Source organism: Orbicella franksi, chromosome 5 (assembly GCF_964199315.1).
Source record: "Orbicella franksi chromosome 5, jaOrbFran1.1, whole genome shotgun sequence".
Lineage (NCBI taxonomy): Eukaryota > Metazoa > Cnidaria > Anthozoa > Scleractinia > Merulinidae > Orbicella > Orbicella franksi.
In genome coordinates this window covers 24704565-24725600 of record NC_138149.1, presented here as the reverse complement: position 1 = coordinate 24725600, position 21036 = coordinate 24704565, and the positions used below count along the sequence as shown (strand labels likewise).

The following is a 21036-nucleotide window of genomic DNA, read 5'->3' as shown; positions in this document are numbered from 1 at the left end:
GAAACTTTGAAAAAAGTTTTCTCGAATGAGAAAAAATGGCTTCAAGAAAGATCTTCCGGCACTTCCTCCACGCAATTTTTTTCATGTTTATATTATTAATAAGTAATCATACGGTTTTTCTCGTTCAATTTGGAATTAATTTGCACTTGTGAGTTTTTCAAAAAGCAGGAATTACACTCGCCGAAGCGGCTCGTGCAATTTCAGCTTTTTGAAAAACTCACTCGTGCAAATTAACTCCTAACTGAACTCGAAACCGCATGATTACCCATACTAATAACGAAGCACGAAGTCAAAAAATAGAATGCAAATTATTGGAGCCCCGTGGGAGTCAGACAACATAAGCGTGTTCTGAGAGAAATAGGAGGAAAATGAACGCCAAATTTTCGTTTTAAAAATTGTTTTCGGAACACCTGCTTACGCGCTTGAAAAAGCGTCAAGCCTTCCACCATTCCGTTTTGTTTGTCTGGATTTGTCTGAGTTATGACGTCACTCGCGCGATTCACTGTTTAAGTGTTTTCCGAGAAATTGCTTTGCACAAATTATGCTGACGTCATTTTCTCGGAAACGTTTGTTTATAGCGAAAAGCACCTGACTAAAAAGACTATTGACAGTCACAAAGGACAGACATAGGAAGATTTCAGAATTACAAAGCGAGCACATTTTATTACAGCGTGTCGCGGTATGTAATTTTTTATCTAATTAATTAGCCAAATTAAAAAAAGAGTGTAAAGGTCGATAACATTACGGTTGTTAAACGAGGAAGCTGTAGCAATTTAGGCTGTAAGATTGAACCTTTTTTTAAGGTTGTAATGAGGTTTTGCTAGTGTTCTTTTAGAGAAATGATTGAGTCTTGCTTTTTGTTTTTTGTTTAGGCCAGTTCCATGGTGCATTTTGCGGGAAAACCCACACTAAAAGAACTTATATGCTCGGTAGACAATTACCTCCAAATAAACGACACTATCAAATCAAAATAAAGACACTTTTAAATAGAAACATATGCATATTCTGATTCTCAATTCATTTTGTTAGAGCTGCATGAGAGAATCGAAATCATTGACTGGTCAGTTCTGAAACTCAATTAAGTGCAACAAATGAAAAGAGAACGTCAATTGTTTACAACTACGGTCGCATTGGGCTCGATGTTTAAACCTTGAAATGCAAAGAAGATTGTTAATTAATATCATCACTTTTTTAACATGATTTTCCAATAGATCAACAGAGGAATGGACAAAGGAGACCAACAGTCTGGTGCACAACCCAAGAATCCCATGACTGAAGAAGATGCGGCTCGTATCCCGAGCGCTTATGCAAAACAACATGGCGGCAAAGTTGATAAAGGAAGCTTCCCAGCACGAGCTCAGGCCGCAGCAGCCAGAAACGAAAACAAGAGCAAAGAAGAAGGGAGCGAACAGTCTGGTGAAGACACCAAGAATACCAGGTGACTAGGGCTTAAAATGTACATTGTGAAAGAGAAAATACAGGCGAATACTTCTAGCTTGTCGCCAAACTGTTTTGCCGTGGAATTGGAAACGACTGAAAATTGGAAACGTTCAATATATAGAGCGTTGTCTATATAGAGATTTATACAAACTCAAGTAAACTTGCTTACTGTTCAGTATTTCGCTCATACTTGTGGCAGCCGAGTTGATACTTTTCGTAGAATCTGACTGACGGATCAATAAGCACTCGGCTCACAGGATGGAACCTCTGCATTTAATATAGTCCTTTCTTCGCTAAAAATATAAGCATAGCAATTATTCTTCCAGAAAAGAGACAAAAGCCGCAAACGTCAAAAAAATATCATGTACCGATATATATGTTTGTAGCAGCCGATGTTTTAATAAATACATCAGCTATCGCCTCAGCTAGGCTATAGGGAAGATAAGTGCTTAGAACAATCTTTCTTTGTTATTTTAATTTGTCACCCATTTAAAAAATAGATCTCCTTGTTTCACCAGCCAATAGCTTTCTACCTGGGTCACGTCACCGACATGTTTGCTTTTCCATAAATTAATGATCGAAGCAGTTCGGTTTCGATAAAAATCATACCGAGATTTTTGTAAATTAAAACTTACAAGAAGTTCAAAAGAGCTATTTGAAACGTCCACTTGAGATTAGCCTAGCCTAACAATATATTGACGAGCAACGATGAGTCGCAGTCGGGTGAGTTGTTTAATCAAGGGCTACCGTAAGTTTATATTTGATTAAGTGTCTTTCCAAGAAAATTGTTTCTTGTGATTGAATGCTGCCCAAATTTGTCGGAAACGATTGACTGTTTATTACAGAGGCATCTGAAACAGGACGACTTCTGTAGCAAGTTGAATTTGCTATTTGCATGGGATTTTAAGTAATGCTTGCTTGGCCCAGCAATATACTGTCAAGCAACGAGAAACCGCCACGTGCTCACACTATCATCAAAAAGACCCTTGATCGCATTCACAGCGTGTATAGTTTCAGGGCTAAGTTTATGCTGGGTATTTCGGAGAAACTTGATATTTGCATTTTTCTGAGAAATGATTGACTATTCAAAACAGAGACATCTTAATACAAAGCGAAGCGTAGCAGTTTCGAAACTGTTGTTTGCATGAAATTTTCACTAAAACATATGTGTCTAGCCCAGCAATATACTGTCAAGCAGCCACGAGTCACTGTCGAATCACCACGAGTCACCACGAGTCACTGTCGAGTCACCACGAGCGCGCACTGTTATCAAAAAGAAACTTTATTGCCTTCACAGCGTGTATTGTTTTAGGACTAATTGTTATGCTAGTTGGTAATTCCAAGAAACTCACGACCTGTAATTGATGCTGGCGTAATTTTCTCGGAAACAATATAGAGATGCGTCAGAAACGACAAGATGAACTCACTCACAAAGGTGAAACGTTGGAAGGACACATTACACAGTGGACACATTCTAAAAATTTCAACTTTTTTGCTGGTAAGTAAGCATTTCTCGTTCCTTTTCTTTTACAGAAAACCATAATTTTTAGAAGGACAGATAAATATCATTATGATTAACGTTGTTAAAACGAGGGCTTTAATCACGTGCACACTTTCTTGAAGATCTTTTACAAGATCCAGTCATTGTCTGCTTAATTTGAATATAAAGAACTTGCATAAGTAGCAATTCCTCTGGAAGAGAAACTTACTTGGAGAAGCAACTGTGAAGAAAGTATGCTTAGCATGTCCTAGTATAGTCAAATTGGTGCTTTTCCTAGAATTTTCGGGTCAGTGAGCATGTACTGAGTCTCAGAAAATCAGCCTTTAATAGCTTAAATTTCCGGTGAAAAGATCCAAACCTTTGCTTCAAACCCTTTTCACACGAACATAGATGTGATTTGTTATTTCACAGGCGGCTAAGACGTTGTGTACGTTGTTTACGTTACAGATTTGGTAACGGTTTCAGCCGCGTAAGATAATGAATACGAATGTGTCGAATTTTTTTCTAAATGCTACGTGTAGAAAAGTAGCTTACCTTAAGTTTGTCTTACGTTATTTTGATGTCTGTGTATTCCTGGAGACAGTTTAAAGCCATGCATGAACACGAAAGATATTAAAATACGACACTTCAACTAAAAAACAGGCAAGCGCATATATTATATTTTTATTTATTTTTATTATTCATTTTTTTGTTTTCAGTTTAAGAATCGCTGTTGTCAGCTTTGTTATCAAGCGACCGGCTCGTTGTCATTAGAAAAATGTGCCAACTCAGCGCTATTTGAGATTTTGAACACATGCTTAGCTCAGCAATATTTTGACAAGAAACGATGAGTCATTGTCATTAGAAAATCATACGTTTCGCGATCAGCCAATCAGAGCGTTGATGAAATATCTTAAAGTGCACCTAACCTCCCAATTTTTTTTTTCGCTAAAACGAATCCACTTACTGTTTAAACTAATCCCGCGAAAAAATTTTTGAATTTGGTTGAATCCTCAATTTTCTATGGTCCGCCAAAGTCGTGCTCGAGATGTTTCACGACCGCGTTTTAGGGAGTCTGGGTCGAGCAAGGTTGTGACTTCTACCCAGGAACCGAATAGAACAGCCCTCAGTCATTTCTCTTTCCTTTCTTTGGACGTCGTAGTGTAGAATACTCGCTTTTGCATATTTTAGCTCTAAAACGCCCAAATTTTCGCTAGAAGATCAAGATGTCTTCCTCCTCAGAGTCAGAGATGAGTTTTTATTCAGATGACTCTGATATAAACTTCATACCTGAGGTGGAAATCTCCTGGCTTGAAGTGCACTGAACAAATGGCCGAGTTCTTCGAAGGCTCCCACTTCGCTCTCTCTTGCTTTACAAAGTCCACCCACTTTTTTCGTCTTTTTTTCGCTTGTGGCCGATCGTCACCAAAATATGGAATACAGTGAAGCGCTATTCCATTTTCTAAGTCTGGGGTGTTGCTGCAACCGCCTGCAACACACCTCGTAGGCATTTTACCTGCAAATTCTTCACGAGCAACACAGCCACTACAGTGAAATGACTAGCGGCGAAACACGTTTCGTTCCTGGGTAGACGTCACAACTGCCGCTGGACCCATTCCCCCCAGAACTCGGTCGTGAAACAAAATGGCGCCGATTTAGAGCGATTTTCGCGTTTTCGGCGAGCCATAGCAAATTGAAGATTCAACCAAATTCAAAAATTTTTTCGCCGAATTAGTTTTAACAGTAAGTGGATTCATTTTAGCGAAAAAAAAAAAAAATTGGGGTTAGGTGCACTTTAATAAAGAGGCATCTGAATGCAAAATCACTCATCCCAAAGGTAAAACGGTCCTGGAAGGAGACTTCAAAATTTCACGGGGATTCGTCTTACAAATTTCAGCTCATTTCCTTGAAGGTAATAAGCGTTTCTTATTTGTTCCTATTTAAGAATTTTAAGTATAGATGCTACATCATTGAGGGAAGCCTTCGCTGTGAAATTGCTGTGAAGTCTTCGGAGGATCCTTTAATTAAGAAGGGCAAGCATTTTTGGTAGTGTAGCTATTACTCTCTCGTTTTTTAATGTCCGTTTTATCGGAAAGTTTACGAGTGTAGCATAAGACACGCTGCAAAAAAGATTTGTAGACATTTAACTGGCATTGGTCTCGAAATAGAGCGAGTTTTATATGGTGAAAGGGCCGTATATACAGATGAAATGGCAGGAACCTGTAAGCGGCGGTGGAAAATTAAAAACGCGACTTGACACTTTCAAGCACAGCTACTTCCCTTAAATTTGATCAACGCAATCCTTTGTCCAGTATCTCAACTTTCCTAGTGATAGATTGTTCAGAATTCCATTTTTTTCCGATGGCAAATTATTTGCCATCGGATTCAAAGACAAACACCGCAATTCCTGGCGTTGCTGCCTATCTACCCATCAAGATGGCTTCCAAAACCGTGATTGGAAATATTGCAAAATATATATCTCCGTTAGCTGCATCGCAGACAAAGATTGAAGAAGCTATTACCTGAAAAAAAAAACTTAAGTTCATCTACCTTTGCCTGGCAGAATCAAACGGCTAGTGCTAGGTATTGCTAAATCTGATGCAACGTGGCAAGACATAAATAAAACGACGCTCGATCTGAAATATTCCTTTCAGCAAGTATATATTCTTCTGGAATGAAAACTTCTAGTGGACGGGATGAGCAATTGATTTATGAACCTCTATAGGGAGCTAGTCTTAAGGACAGCATCATCGTAGCATCATTATAACTTTTCGATTAAAAGCAGTTTAGACCTTGGTAATCTATCGAAAGGAAGTCTTTTACATTTCAATCTGGGTGAAATCTCAATCTGTGTTGCTACAATCAGTGATGTTTGGTTCCTTGTTTTCTCCGTAAAACTGGGACTTGACAAATTTTACCACTTTTTTCGTAGCGAATTTGCAGCAAGAATGGACAAAGAAGGAGGTTATAAGACTGATGGGGGATCTAAGCATTTGATGGATAAAGAAGCGGCTTCTCGCATCCAGGCGGCGGAGGCAAAACAACATGGCGGCGGGGTCGAGAAAGGAGGCTTCGCTTCGCGTGCTCAGTCCACTGCTGACAAGCGTGAAAACCAGAAAAACTAGACAAGCATGAAGACAAGAACAACTAGAACTTAAAAGTAGATTGTGAAAATCAAAATACGAGCGCCTTAAAGGTAGAAATGTGTAAAAAAAAACAAAAAAAAAAACAATAATATAATTTTATTCAAGGTTATTCCTTTCTTCGCCTCGTTCGGTTCTACCGGGATGCGACTCTCATTTCATAGAAAATAGCGCTCATTACATTTATATCACTACGGGTCAAGGTTGGAATTGAGTATGGTTTCGCCTCCGATCACGCTATCTGCTATACGGTCGCCTACGTCCCTTATACAAAGCAAAATGTTCACAACAAAGTAAAAAAATAACAGAAAGGCTTAATTTATTTTTGTAATGGAAAAGCTATAAACAATCGATACCTAACGAATTGTTAAAGATCGTTTTAAAATAATGCCAAAATTTACTGCGCGTTCTTAGATGTTACAGTCCTTTTAGAAGTCGCGAGGACAGTTTAAATGGCATGTCTTGTGTTGGCCTTTAAGCGTTTTCTTTTCGATGATTATGAATTTTTAAGAGATAAAGTTTATTTCCTATGGATATATCCATTTTTACTATGGATAACTTAGTTACAATCAAATACCTAACAAACTGTCAGTGATCGTTTTGAAATAGCACCCGTCACTGCGCGTTGTTTTATGTTACAGGACATTTAGAAGTCAGGACGGAAGTTAGAACGGTATGTCGGCGTCTTGATCTGGCTTTTATTCTTCCGCAGCATTTTCTTTTCCCCGATTGTGAATCTTTAGGAAGTAAAGATAGCCTACTGCATCTCCAGCCGCGAGCAGGTCGCTCTCGGTCGGGTGCCAGGTTAAGCCCCAGATCCCCGAGGCTGCGTAGAAAACTTGAATTTGCTGACAGGTATCGCAGTCCCAGATGCAGATCGTCTGGTCCAAAGCCCCGCTCGCCAGGAACTTGTCCTCGGGTGAAAAACTGACCATCCTGATTTCAGACTCGTGTCCTGCCATTTCGCAGATCTTCTGCCAGGTACTGATGTTCCACAAGCGCACCAACTGATCTTTTGAACACGTGGCTAGCAACTGCTCGTTGTGTGAAAACGTGGCGCATGTCACCCAATCAGGTTGCGTAACAGTGGTCACGTACTCATAGCTCCTGCCGTCCCATATTCGAGCTGAGTTGTCTATGGAACTCGTCAGGATAAAATTTCCAGAGCTCGAAAACTCGGTATACTGGCAGAAGCGCTCATGCCCACCCAATGTCAACATCTTTCTTTGTGTCTCTAAATCCCAGACGATTGCGCCATTCGTGAATTCACCCACTGAAACTAGCCGCTTGTCATCATGGGAGAATCGAAGGCACCAGGGCAACATGGCTTCACCACACTCCAGCACAATGTTGTCCTTGCCAGTCTCTCGAGACCATATGCGGATTTTGAGCTCGTCTCCACCACTGGCGACTTGGGTCGAGTCACGTGAGAAAGTGCAAGCACGAACACCACAGGAGAATGTTCTTTTCTGTTCGTGACCCTCATAGATCAGGGAGGCTTCAAACGTCTCCATATTCCAAACACAAACCTAATATTTAAAACCACAGTAAATTAAAAATTAACTTGCAACATTTGATAACCTCCAGACTAGGGGCCTGTTTCTCGTAGGTCCCGAAAAGTTTTCCCATCCGGAAAGCCGTGGCAAAATCTCAAACCTTATGATAATTACAGAGATGTTTTATCACATATTCTTAACATAGAGAGGTTCTCTTTATACAAGGAGTTCCAGGCATGTACATTTCTCCGTTTTTAGATACAGATTATCTAAACGTGGCTTTGCGGGTCCGAAGGGTTTCCGGGGCTTTCGAGAAACGGGCCCCTGACTTAAGATCCCAGTAATTAGTGTTTAAAAAGTAACAAAAACCACCGAAAAAGTTAGTAAAATCGCCTCATATCTCGACTGACAGTTATCATCTTAACCAATCCTCTGCTATTCTACGCTCCTACAAGGATTTCTTCGAGATTTCTCTTCAAGGTTTGTTCCCACTTACGACACATGCATTATTTTGCTTGCGCGAGGAACCCTACAGGAACCAATCAAGTCCTTTGTTTAAAATACACACGACTGCGAAGTCAGGTTATAACAACTTTTGCCGAAAAAAGTCCCTTCCATATTTCATACCTTGAAGTCATCCGAGGCAGAAGCCAGCCATTTTCCATCGTCAGAGTATGCCACACTCCAGCAACGTTCAGCATGAAAACGCGCCTCCCGAAGATTTTCTGCGGCAGTGACGTCCCAAACGCGCACGGTTTTGTCACAGGCAGCGGACGCTAGTCGACTCGCGTCTTCATTAAAGGCCACATCAATCACCCAGTCCGAGTGACCGCCGAGCAAGGCAAGGGTCCTGGAACTACCATTGACTTGTTTACCACTGACGTCATCAAAGTTTGCGTCAAAGAGAGTAACGGTGTGATGGGCTGAGGAGCCGGCAGCCAATCGCGTTCCGTGTTGGGTTTGAGCAAAGGCCACCGTAGAGGCGTCGTTCGGGAGATTAAACGTCCAAATCTTCGCACCACTGTTAACGTCCCACAAAATGACGTCACTGTCCACACACGCGGAAGCAAGGTACTTTCCATCGGGAGTAAAGCATACTGACCAAATGAGGGATTTGTAGTCCAGATCCTTTAGGCCTTCCAAACTGTCTTTAACAGGGAAATTTGGGTTATCGTCTCGCTGATGTCCCTCCAAGGTAAGTCTGATGGAGCTCTTGTTAAGGTCCCATATGAAGAGTTCCAGATTGTCCCCGCACGAGGCAGCAACCGAATCATCTACGGGGGAGCAGGCACACGATATAGGGGAACTTCTGTGTCCAGGAAGTGTCGCCAGGTTCGTACCGCCGCTTAGGTCCCAAAGTTTGAGGGTCTTGTCTTTAGAAGACGAAAGCAATCTTTGCCCATCTTTGGAGAAGGCAATGCATGTTACTCGTTCTTCATGTCCCTCAAGGATCCTTAAAAGATAGCAAGAATTATTATCCGATGACGAAGCTGTAAATGGCACATCAAAGTATTTCCGTCAGTAAAAGCTAAGGTATGCAGTTGACGAAGAGTATAGGGGAACCTATGTTTACAGTATTTACCGTTTTAGCGTGGTTTCCTGATCGAGCTACGATCAACTCTGAATATTAAAAGGGCTTGGTATAATTAACTGTACCAATAAATTTAAACTTGATGTATTAATTAAGAACGTATGAAAAATATTTGCAAATCTTAAGGCTAGAGCTTCAAATGACATCAGTTACTAGGTTTGACAGACTCGTTCAATGTTTGGGATCAATTCCCACGAAATATATCTTCACGCAAAGTCGCAGGGTAACGAGGCAAAACGAAAAAAAACAAAACAAAACAAAAAGGAAAATGACCTCTGCAAGGAATACCTTGCAGCAATCCATTTTCGTTTAACACTAATACATCCTCTTTCGTTTTCTCTCCGATAACTACCTCATTGTCATGCACTTTTTTTTTGTTAAATAGTATAAATAAGTACTATATCTCTCAGATAGTCGCAGGTCAAAGACATACTCATCAGTCGCCGCAGTGTAGAAAAATGCTAACCTTATAGTTTCATTGCCTGGAAATTTCCAGAGCCGAATGGTTTTGTCTGCTGAGGCAGATGCCATCATTGAACCATCAGATGAGAGCCGTACACACGTGACAGCTCCCTGATGGTCTTCAAGTTGGGCATGCAGCTCCCCGGTTTGACTGTTCCAAACTCGGATGGTCCCATCAGCTGATCCAGACAACAAGGTCCTGTTATCTCTCGCGAAACATGTGGAGAGAACGCTCTTGGAGTGTCCACTGAGTTCGAGCTCGAAGGCTTCGGGGACCTGAGGTTTGTTTATCCATTCCACCCACCCCTCTGGGGCAGCGATGTTGTTCGGGTTGGGTTGATCAAATTTCTGACGCATTTGCTCTGCTTGTTTTGCGATCCACCCGTGTTGAGGGTACATGGCTGCCTGCTGGTATGTGAGGGCAGGAAAACGGCTCAAGATATGTAGCTCACTGCGTAAGAATCCCAAAATATCTTGAAGATCTTTAATCACCTATAGGCAAACAGTCAAAGTGAAACCTAAGTTAGTTCTCAGCTACAAAGATGAGTAGTTAAGCTAATAAGGACATCACTGGGATTTAAATATACTTACAACAAGTGACTACGTCAGATTAAAATTCTAATTGCTTTACGTTGAGACCCGACTCTCCGATCTTATTTTCTTCAAGGGTAAGCACATTAAATGATTGGAAACCTAAATTACAGTCGCACACTAATATGTGCACCCGAGCATGATTATACGCAATGCCAGCCTTCCTACATTTATTACAGAGCCGAATAAATATTGAAGATTTGTCTTTTTTTTTTGTTGTTGTTCCTGTAATAAAAGCAATAGCGAGCTAATTATATCCGCAGTGTAAGCACGTTTGTTAATTCATCTGATCCAATTTTAACTCCATTGTGTTCATTGCTTGGCCATATCTTAAAGTGCATGGCTGCCGGCTGGTTTATTGTATAATCCAGTGTATCATTAGGTCGCAATATACGAGAACGGAAGCCCAGAAGAAGGCAAGAGCCTCGCTCTAAGCTCTCCTTCTTAATAGATAATCTAAAGGGAAAGAAGAACTTCTCGAGATGAAATAAGACTTTCTATAAAGCAGCAAAAAAAAAAAAAAAAACACGCTTCATACATCAAACTTTGAATACCTCACGATCAGCGTCTTCGCTAACAGCACAACCGACTGCCTTAGTGGCCTCCGCGAGAAGGTCATATCCCATTCCCGCCATGCACTTCGCCTGGACAAACCTTAAATCTCCCAGAGTACTTCGCAATCCGTCAAAGTCGCGCGCCTCGAAAAGTGCCACGGGAAGTCGGTCCAGTTTCCTAAGGTTGAGAGCGACCGAGGAGTAGGCGTGGGGCTGCGCAGGAATGGCGCGTTCGCTGCCATATTTTTCGTGATACTCTCCGAAGAAGTATTTAGCAATCTTGCTGTGAGTTTCTCTGTGACGATCACCTTTGAGATACCTTTCTTTGGCAACTTCGAAGAATTGCCTGTAATAATCCAAGATTTGGAAAAGAGTTAGTTTTGTTAGTGTCTGAAAATAACTTTTAATAGCAAATGGACCGAGGGAAATACAATTCAGGGAGTAGATGCGCGATGAATTTCAAAATCGGATTAGCACCGTGCGCGAGGCCAATTTGAGATTATGAGCTCCAATCAGATTCGAGTGAAATTTGGAATGAATAGGCAAGAGTAAAGATAAAATTAAAATAAATAAATAAATAAACAAATAAAAATAAAAAAGAGTACATTTTCAAAGACTAACAAAATTGCATGAGCCTGTAGGACGAGTGCAATTTTTAGTCTTTCACTCATGCACTCATTCAAGAAATCCGTCTGAACCACCGGTACTGAGATGGATATATTTCAAAATGATGTTGATTATTTAGGAAGAAAAAGTGGCTATTAGCCTTTTTTTTTAGTCTTTTTTCTTATTTTCTTAAGACGCAGAGACAGAATTGTAGAAAATTTGCCCGACTTTGAATCTCTACATTCGAATTAAAAACCTCGTTCATGCGAAATTCAAACCGTCAACAATGTCAACAATGTCACTAGCATATCAATTTCTATCCCAAATAGATCATTATTTGCTCATAACACTTGAGCATTTAGGTTGCAGAAACAGATGTTTACCTGTGATAGAGCGCCAGTAGTGAAACCCCGTGCGCACCCCTCTCCACTAAGAAGAGACCGAGATCGTGCTTTAGACGAGCCAGTAGAAGTGGCGGCAAGCGGCGTTTTGGTGGCTGATGCCAGACAAGCACATCCTGTAAAAGTTCCTCGTCGCAGCTCAAAAGATTAAGGATATCGTCTGAATTCATCCCATCAGTCCCAGCGGCCAATAGGCCCAACACTCTTCCCACAAACTTTTCACCGTGGTACTTTTCAAGGTCCTGGTACAGAGAGTGTATCATCCCGGAGACGTCAGGGGCAAGGGTGATGTCAGCGGTTTTTCTGGTAATGAGGGAAGTTTGATTTCTTCTTTAGAATTTTTTTTTTTTTTTTCACTTTTAACAAAAACCCACGAGTCAATAATCTGAATTGTAATAAGCAGTTTCTTCGAAACACATTTTAGGATAAAAACTAGAGATAAAAAACGTCATTTCGACCTCTCTGAAATCATTTTCAAGTTTAAAAACAGTGGTTAAAAGTTTTTTGGATATATGAGTAGAATTAAGACACGAGAATTTGGAAAGTGATAAAATATGTGAATATGCATTAAACGTTACGAAACGTAGCTGGTAAAACTCACTTACTTGTATGAAGGCCAAGAACGACATTTGTTAAAGAGCAAATGCAGGTACAAAGGCAATGGACAGCGGTTAAAAGCCTCTAAAACAAGCTCTCTCTGTTCCAGGGTCAGCTTTCTGTTGACTGATCCAAGCCAAGCATCTAGGATAGCAGGACCATCATGCATGTCGAGCCGCGTCACCTGACATCAAAAAAATACACAGGCTGTCTTACTTGAGAAAAGGAAATTAATCGTGCATGTGGATATATACCAACACCACCAAGTAGGCCTTGAGGTGGAACCCACAGGGAAAGCGGGAGAACAGTTGACAACGGTCAATAGAGGAGGAGATGAGAGAGGCAGGCTTCAACTGGAGGCAGTCAATGGAGAGACTTCCTGAAGGATCTATGCCCCCACGGGGTGACAGGGTTTAATTCAATAAGTCATAAGTTAAATATTTCACTTGAATTATTTACCTGCAAGAACTGTTCGGCTGAGATTCCAAATGTCTTTAAACGCTGCATACACCCACCCTCCTCAGGGAGAGTTGACACTATCATACAGGCATGCGCAGGCAGTTTACGTGGAAGCCATTTTAAGAAGCGCCTTGCGCCGTCCTCGTCCGTCAACTGATCCAGGGAGTCAATCACTATACACAGCGGTCGTTCCCTGGAAGCGTGTGCCATAAATGAGGGAAACACCTCACACAAGCTTTTGTAATCTTCGGGAACCTCGTCGGCAATTCCATACACATGTTTGAGTTGTTTACAAAAGTTCTCAGTTAGTGCTCGACCTGAAAGAGAATCAAATAAACCATGTTATTATATAGCAAGGTAGTCGTGAGGTAAAACCGAGTGTTCTGATTGGTTCTTTCTTGGTCAGGAGTTTGCCATGCCGACCGTTTCCAAGGAATCGCTCATAAGTCGAGTATTGTTTGTTTTCAAATCCCGGCAAATACAAAGCAAGCACGGCCCGAGTGCGCCATTTAATAAACTACCTGCTAAACTTGCTTGTTCGAGCCGTACTGGAGAATATTGCCCCAAGGTCCTTTTCGTACTGCTTCGACTTCGAGCCAATATTCCGCAGTGCGGTCCTCGCGCTCGGTTAGTAAGAGATTATCGCTCCTTTCAAATCGAGAATCCTGTCTTTTCTGACCTAGTAACAATATAACTATAATGATTAAATTAAGTTTAGGCTAGGAATGTGTGCCATGTGGGTTTAAAATTAACAGAACCGCTAGAGGAGTGGAGAGGAGAGGAGAGAAGAGAAGAGGAGAGGAAAGAAGAGGAGAGAAGAGAAGAGAAGAGAAGAGAAGAGAAGAGAAGAGAAGAGAAGAGAAGAGAAGAGAAGAGAAGAGAAGAGAAGAGAAGAGAAGAGAAGAACACAGACGAGGAGGGGAGAGGAGAGAAGAGCAACTCAACAAATTTTATAATACCTGTGGACGAATCTGGAGTGGTTCCACAGAACCGATACATTATAGCGAGATTTCCGTCCTTGCTCTTTTCTTGTATCTCCATGACAACCTTTGCCATCAGTGACGTCTTGCCAACTCCAGATTCACCGTAAATCACTAACGGCATCACGGGATCGGGTCCAGCCACGTAATGGTGGATAGCCTGCAAAATATCTTCTCGGCCCTGAAACGAATGAGTGTGGTCACGACAAAAGAGAGCGTGACGCGTGACTTCTTCCATCAGGGGATTTGGAGGACCGAGGTTGTGCAAGATTTCGTTAATGCGGGATGTAAGGAGTTCTTTGACTCGGCCACACATTTCTGTTAGGAAAAAAAAAAAAAAAAAAAAAAAAAAAAAAAAAAAAAGAAAAGAAAAGAAAATAATAAACATATATTGTGATGTTTCCATTCCTTACTTTATATCAACTACGATTCCTCCTTGATTGGCTTAGTCAGTTAAATGGAATAGGATGAAACAACGTTTCTCGGAAAACCACCAAGTAACTCTTGTTATGTCTGTCACTCCCCCTTAAAATCACAGGTTACGTTCCCTTTTTACAAAGACAATGCTCACAAAGTTGAGTACTGTGTAAACTTGAATGAGGGTTCCGTGTCAATCATTTGGTCGATCTGTTGACGACTGAACATTACTTGAATTTGTACTGTTTATGTTGAACAAAGTGGCTCGAACTTTAAGTGGGTAAATGTATAAACCTGAGTGTATTAGCAGCGAGGTGAAAAGCACTAATTGAGCATAGCCTGTGTGGCAGACATCAAGCGGGCGAGACGGAGAGAGAGAGAGAGAGGGTGGAAGGAGGGGGATTGATTGCTTCCACTTCTTTACCATTAATTTCGGTGGGGTTGTCTTGAGCTTTTTCTGGATAGGTCTTTACCTGTAATGTATTGCTCGTGTTCATCGTTTTGAATTCCTTCGTGATGCCAACGCAAGTTAGTGAACTTTAGTATGCGTCCAACTTCTAGTGAGGCTGGAATTCGATGTTCCTTTAGTTCTGACAACAGCTGAACGCATTCTGAGTCTATGTCGCCATCTTCCTATACGAACAAGAAGGCTGGTGTTTGCATTTTTTATGTCATTAGCTATAAGGATCTGGAACTCGTTCTCTTAGTTTAACTGAAGACACAGTGTTTTGGGCTTTACCTTGCATTTCGCGCTTAAATAAGTTTGGTCGAGAGGTTATTATTATTATTTTTTTATTATCACGCAATCAAAAAACAAGTACAACAAGAACAACACCAGAAGTAGTGAACTATCAGCTAAAAGGGGAAAAAAAAAGGAAATACCAGAATGACAATTCTGATTTCTTGACAGCCTATCACGATATCAAAATTAATGATCTGCCATCTTTCTCCATCCTTAAAATTCGGTACTTCGTCTCCACAACAGTTTTCAATGTGGGTTTTTGAATCTTTTTTATTCAATTTAACTCTGGAGAAATTTGACGAATTTTGCGAAGTGCGGCGAATTTTGACGAAAGCAAACAACAATTCGAGCTAAACGAAATGTCCGTGAACTCTGAACGAAAGTTCGAGTCATGTATTATTTGAGCCGACTCCAAATTCCCACTTGGGTTCATTCTACGTGAGTTCGATGGAAACGACGCGGACTGCCATGAATTATCATATGATCGTGAGCGCATTTCGGGGGAGCTTTCAAAGCGCACTGTAAATTTTCGGTGGCACATTTCGAATTTCCAGAAGTACTCTATGAACCTTGAGAAGTCATTGGAATTATCATAAGCGCCGGCAGAAGCGCTTGTTGGCTTGATTCGAATTGTTTAACCATATGGCGCCTTAAAATCCCTGAGCCAAATGGGAGCGACCGTTAGAGAGGAGGTAATGGATCAGTGAATTGCAAGAGATGGTATCGTACAGTATGTCTATTATTGAAATAAAAAAAAGGAACTTTCCATAGTCTGCTGGGACACTGTCTCCTTAACTGCTCGAGCAGTTAAGAGAAATGTATGATGTAATTGATGCATCATGTGAATTCCTTGCATACAGCGGCTGCGCCCGCAGTACGGGTGGCAGTCAAAACGGAGCTGTCTTGCCAAAGCGACACGATAGTAGTCTTTTTCTTCGCAGCTAACAAGGCCGTCCCTCATGCAACGTCAATATGGATGACTAAATAACGAAGGTAATGTCGAGCATGACGATAACGATAACGATGTCGATAGGATGAGGACGAAAATGGAATTTTGTTCCATATGGATGATGTTTTTTGCTGGCTGAATATAAGAAATTACAAATCTGAGTTATCTGGTCATCATTGATGATCAACTTTACACGTCGCTTAGAATATAAGTACCCAATAGATTGAAATACTCACTAGAGATATCATTCATATTTAAGATTGCAGAAGGTGTTGTAAACGTTAACCGCTAAGTAATATCTTTTTTGTTTTTTATTTTTTTATTTTTTGGCAAAATAATTTTCCTACCTGCAAGTTAACGAAATTTCTGGCGGCCTTATCCTTTCCATTTATGCGATCAAACCTTCGGTCAATAATGAGAGAACGCTGACTGGCCTCCGGATCCAACACGACGGCTGTTTCTACCTCGCTCTGAGTGACAGATACCGTGTACTTCTGCTTTTCATTCTCCTCCAGATCGGCCTTCTCTGCCGCTGATCGCAGCTGAGTCCATATACACTTCTCTACTTTACCCCAGTCCTCCCAAGCCTTAGAGATCTCGTCTTTATCGGCTGATTTGATGCCGGGAAACTGGCTCGAGATCGGCTGCAGGAGATAGCACGGCCGAACGGAGTTATCGTCGCGGAGATACCAAGTGGTAATCAACTCACGATCTGATTGGTCAATCAACTGGAGAAGAGATTCAAACTCGTCAGCGCTGACTGACGGGGGCAGCGGTCTCCAACCGTATTTGTCTCCTAATATGGCAATGAAAGCGATACCAAGTGAAGTTTCCTGGCAACGTTTTATCTCTTCCATACAAATGTTCACAACTCGATGATCGTCCACTGATTCTTGACGCACACCTAGAAGAGAAAGTGTAGCAGCACACGTGAGCTTGCAATGTAGTATTCAGCTCTTATTGCTTTTTGACTGGGGCATTGTTTATGTTGTTTCCACTATTGTTCTCTTAAAGGGTATCGAACAATTCATATGAGACCCAGCGAGAGCGGCCAGCAACCCTCTAGAAGAGAAAAGTGTTGATATAAAAGCTCTTTTGTCATAGAATTCGCAAAAATTACACTTATGAATTGATAACATATTGTTTTTAACAAGGCTAAGCGAGAGAACGAAACTGTAACAATCATGTAATGGCAGCTACAATCCAGTTAAATTAAAGAGAACATCAAAAGAATATAAAATTACTGGTAATAGGATTGCGAGCGTTTGGAAAGGGTAAAGTAGACTTTCATCTTTGATACTCCCGCATTTTTGAAACTCTAGATAAATCGCTAACAGGAAAAAATACATATATATTCAAGTATTTTGCACGCGCAAAGTGAGAACTCCGTTGGATTGTCTCCGGTCACACTGCAGAATTGTCGTATTTTGACGTAATTAAAAAAATAACTAAATGAAAAAAATAAGAATTGTATGCCAGGGAATAACGCTTACCCCCTACCAAACATTTCTTTGTAAAATTTGCAATTATGGGGTCTCATATTTTCCCATATGTTGAGATTTCAATTATTTCTTTGAAACTTCGCATATCTAATACATTTAGCATTATAGTTTTTTTTTAAATTAGAAATACGAAAAACTGTTGATACTTCGTGATATGGTCGAAAAGGTCTATTAGTTTTTTTTTATTAGAGATTTTTATTAGAGATAAAAATTTGAAACCAAGCACGCCATCGATGCTATTAGCAGATTTTGCATTCGTACCCCAGCGCAAGTCCACAACCTCAAATGCAATTCCGTGCTGCTGACAAAGATCTCTGACGGGCTCAAACACTTCTTCCATAAGCTTGTTTCTGTCCACTCGCGTGTCGGTAAAAGTTGAACTCAGAAATATACGAATTGTCTTCTGCACCAGCCTAGGATCCATGATGTCCGGGAGAACCTCTGTTGTGCCTGGGGCCTACCGATGGGAGAAAATTATAAATTTCTTGGAAAAAATAGTGCGAATGGTCTAGTTTAAAACCACATCAGTTAATGTTACAAGCAAAACGTCTTTGAATCGTTCGAACGAGAAAAAAAAAAAATTAGTCGAAACGGAAATAAACAATTTCAAGTGACGTGGCATAGCATTTATTTCAATCAGGATTTTTACCATAAAATTTCACTTATAAACGAATCTTAACAGGAAAAATTCCATTTTACAAGTTGTTAGTAGCTGCTGACAAAGTCAAGTGACGTTGGTCAAGGGAAAATTGAAAATATTCCATAATTCCTTCATGCTGACACTAAGCCATAGAATTATTCTTGACCTGTATATTGCCTGCCATGCAAACGGAAATTTAACCCGGAAAAAAAGGTGTTTAGTCTTCGACGAAGGCTAACATCTATATTTTGCCCTCAAATAGTATGTGTAAAATTATGCATGCCGTTTATATTTATTAAATATTTCTAGTTGTGACTATGAAAATCTTTCTGAGACTTCTAAAGGCTCTGATTTTTCCAACTCACAAGGATTTTCAGGCAGAAACACAATCGAGAGCGGAAGGACATCAATACTTCAAGTATCTTCGCGGCCAACCTTCATTAGAAACATAACTTCTTCCGCGAAAGACCATTTGAAATAAGGAAGACAATTTGTTTTGATACACAAGTTTTGGCGATTCGAAGTGTCAAATAAATTAAAAGCATTTTACGTTTTTAGTGGAACACACGTGGTAGGTTGACATGCCTCCAGTTTCATTCACCCTACAGTTTGAATTTCACTCGGATGAAATTCTTTAATTGAATTCAATCAGTCTTCGTATTGTAAATATATTCACTTACGATAAGTATTGTGGACCTCTATAGCCCCTCGCTTTTTCATAATAACAATTAAATTCTACATGTTGCAAGGGAGGTTTGGAAGAAGCATTCAGTTTCATTCATTCCACGACGTAAATTCAGTTGATTCGAAGGGTGAGATTTTCACTTTCCGTCTTCCGCTCTTTCGTGTAGAATTCATTTATAGTTATCATCTTAAAGGGTATTCAGCCTCCATCCTCGAAAATTAAACTAGCTCACTTGTTAGTCTCTTTCTCATTTTCAAAGATTTTTGAGACTCGAGCGAGAGAAAATGATATACGACATGGATGTAAACAGCTTACCTCCATTTGTCCTCTTTGCTCCTCTGTCCTCGACAACACATCCGTGTGTCCGATGAGCAGGCCCCCCGCATCACTAGAATAGATCAAAGTCAAACCCTTTTTTTAGCTTTGATGGACAACATAATACTGCCCCCCCCCCCCCCCCCATTTGCAATAAATGCGGCTCGGATAACCCAAAGGCTCGGGCCTAGTCTGTTCTGGTTTGTCGGGCTAGTTCTTGCCCTTTTGGTTGACTATATTTTCAGGGGCCTGGAAACTAGAAGTTTTAGTCTCACTTGCGTGTGATCGCGTAAAATAGAGGAGCTCGCGATCTTTAGACATAACAGCTAAATTAGGCTTTTTCTTAGTCTTTCTGCAATTTTATATCGTTTATTGTGATAAACGTACCTAGACATAAAACAGTTCACGTAGTAATTACGTGTTAAGGATGTCTCATGTATGAAAAGTCCAACGACGAAGTGTTGATTTCCATACGTAATTGATGCCGGCGACAAAAAAGCATCAAGTAGGAACAATAATAATAATGATTACAATTAAAAAAAAAAAATTAAAAAAAAAAAAAATAATAATAATGATAAATAAATAAATATACAAGAACAGTTTTCGAAAAAATTCAACGAGGTTGAATCTGTATGATGCTAACACAAAATGAAACTTAACGTAACACTTAAATTCATTTTAATGAATTAAGGTGGCTGGTACTTTTCCAGCAGCTATACTTTGACGGATGAATACTACTAATGTTCGGAAAATTTTAGGTGACTGGAGCCCCTAGGCAAATGTTATCATGCTTATCACAATTCGATAATAATAATAATAATAATAATAATAACAATAATAATAATAATAATAATAATAATAATAAGTGGGCGTCATAGCCGTCACCTAACTCGCTTTTGTGTTATGAGTACTTAAAGCTTTAATGAAGGATGATTTAAACAAGTTGTACTGTTGCTATGGTAACCTATTTTGCCATACGGATTGCCTTTATTGGTTAACCAATGGTTGAGTTCTTATGTGATACCAATATTGTATCACTACATAAATAGTTGAAGTATTCACCCGTCAAAGTATTACTGTTGGAAAACACTGGAAAAGATTGCCAGTTTTCTTGAAATGCGAGTCAAGACAAATATGCCAAACAGTGTAGCCGTTAAGCGGAAAGTTCTGCTAAGTAATGCAAATATTTTCATAGTTAGAGTATGCAATAGAACAAACACTGATTAATGTTTACAGACACGTTAACATTAATCGTTAAAATCTATACAAAGTGTGATCTAAAGACGATTCAGCTGAAATTACCACATAAACATTTTATATTATATTCAGGTGAAAGAGTTTTAAGAGGAAACCATAACTTTGCATACCAAATAGATCTATTAAACATTACAAATTCAGGAAAAAAAAAAAAATTTTCTGCCAGTCCTGCTGGAAACTATGTGAAGCACGAGACTCTAAAATTGAGCTCTCTCGCAACTACTTCTAAAGACATGATTGTGCGCTAGGGTACAGCCTTGGAGCCGATGGGACGCCCATAACGGCGATAACTGTACAACAGTACGCAATTGAGTAGTAAATCAAAGCAAGAACAATTCACAAACAGGTTGAAGGTTTAATTTACACGATTTTAACTAATTTGCTGTCGTAAACGAGTCGCACTTTCGCTACATTCAGCAAAGTTTTACTTACTTAATCGACCTTTAATTATAAACATCTCAGTCAAATCCCTTAAACTTAATGGTCCTAAGCCAATTTTCGACTTCGTGCGAACAACCATGTTGTAACAGAGACGCATGAATGATTTCCTTTCTGACGTCGTGTTTTTCCTTTGATTCTAGTACAACTTACCTTGTTTCTTTCTTCCCTCCTTCTCCAAAAGTGTTTGAAATTGTGATACCACTTTTGCTGGTCGTGCAACCCATATTTAGACGGTAGCGACGCTGTTTAATATGGTTGTCGTATGGTTATCGGGCAACGAGCATCCAT

At 40.2% G+C, this 21036-nt stretch overlaps 1 protein-coding gene and 2 long non-coding RNA genes across 3 annotated transcripts; 2 read left to right on the top strand and 1 right to left on the bottom strand.

The window, feature by feature from the left end:
* Positions 1-346: 346 nt before the first annotated feature.
* On the top strand, positions 347-1972 carry LOC145487187 (uncharacterized). The gene is made up of 2 exons (XR_014049370.1): positions 347-679; positions 1212-1972. It is a non-coding gene; the product is annotated as an uncharacterized LOC145487187 (long non-coding RNA).
* Positions 1973-2977: 1005 nt separating this feature from the next.
* LOC145487188 (uncharacterized) lies at positions 2978-6155 on the top strand. Its single transcript, XR_014049371.1, has 2 exons — positions 2978-4832; positions 5853-6155. It is a non-coding gene; the product is annotated as an uncharacterized LOC145487188 (long non-coding RNA).
* Positions 6146-20974, bottom strand: LOC145487181 (NACHT domain- and WD repeat-containing protein 1-like). Its single transcript, XM_081465908.1, has 13 exons — positions 20899-20974; positions 19051-19123; positions 17672-17867; positions 16256-16812; positions 14691-14850; positions 13780-14118; positions 12821-13137; positions 12370-12545; positions 11747-12067; positions 10758-11103; positions 9617-10104; positions 8187-9012; positions 6146-7592 (listed from the first exon to the last, which is right to left on the bottom strand). Exons 1-13 carry the CDS (start codon positions 20970-20972, stop codon positions 6762-6764), a joined length of 4704 nt encoding a protein of 1567 aa, XP_081322034.1. The 5' UTR covers positions 20973-20974; the 3' UTR covers positions 6146-6761.
* Between the last annotated feature and the right edge of the window lie 62 nt (positions 20975-21036).

Excerpts from the sequence above, each read along its gene's own strand:
- LOC145487181 (XM_081465908.1), bottom strand. The coding sequence starts at position 20,972 with ATGGGTTGCACGACCAGCAAAAGTGGTATCACAATTTCAAACACTTTT. Across the intron at positions 17,868-19,050 it reads AGCAAAGAGGACAAATGGAG|GCCCCAGGCACAACAGAGGT; the intron begins GTAAGCTGTTTA and ends TCCCATCGGTAG. Across the intron at positions 11,104-11,746 it reads CTACTGGCGCTCTATCACAG|GCAATTCTTCGAAGTTGCCA; the intron begins GTAAACATCTGT and ends GGATTATTACAG.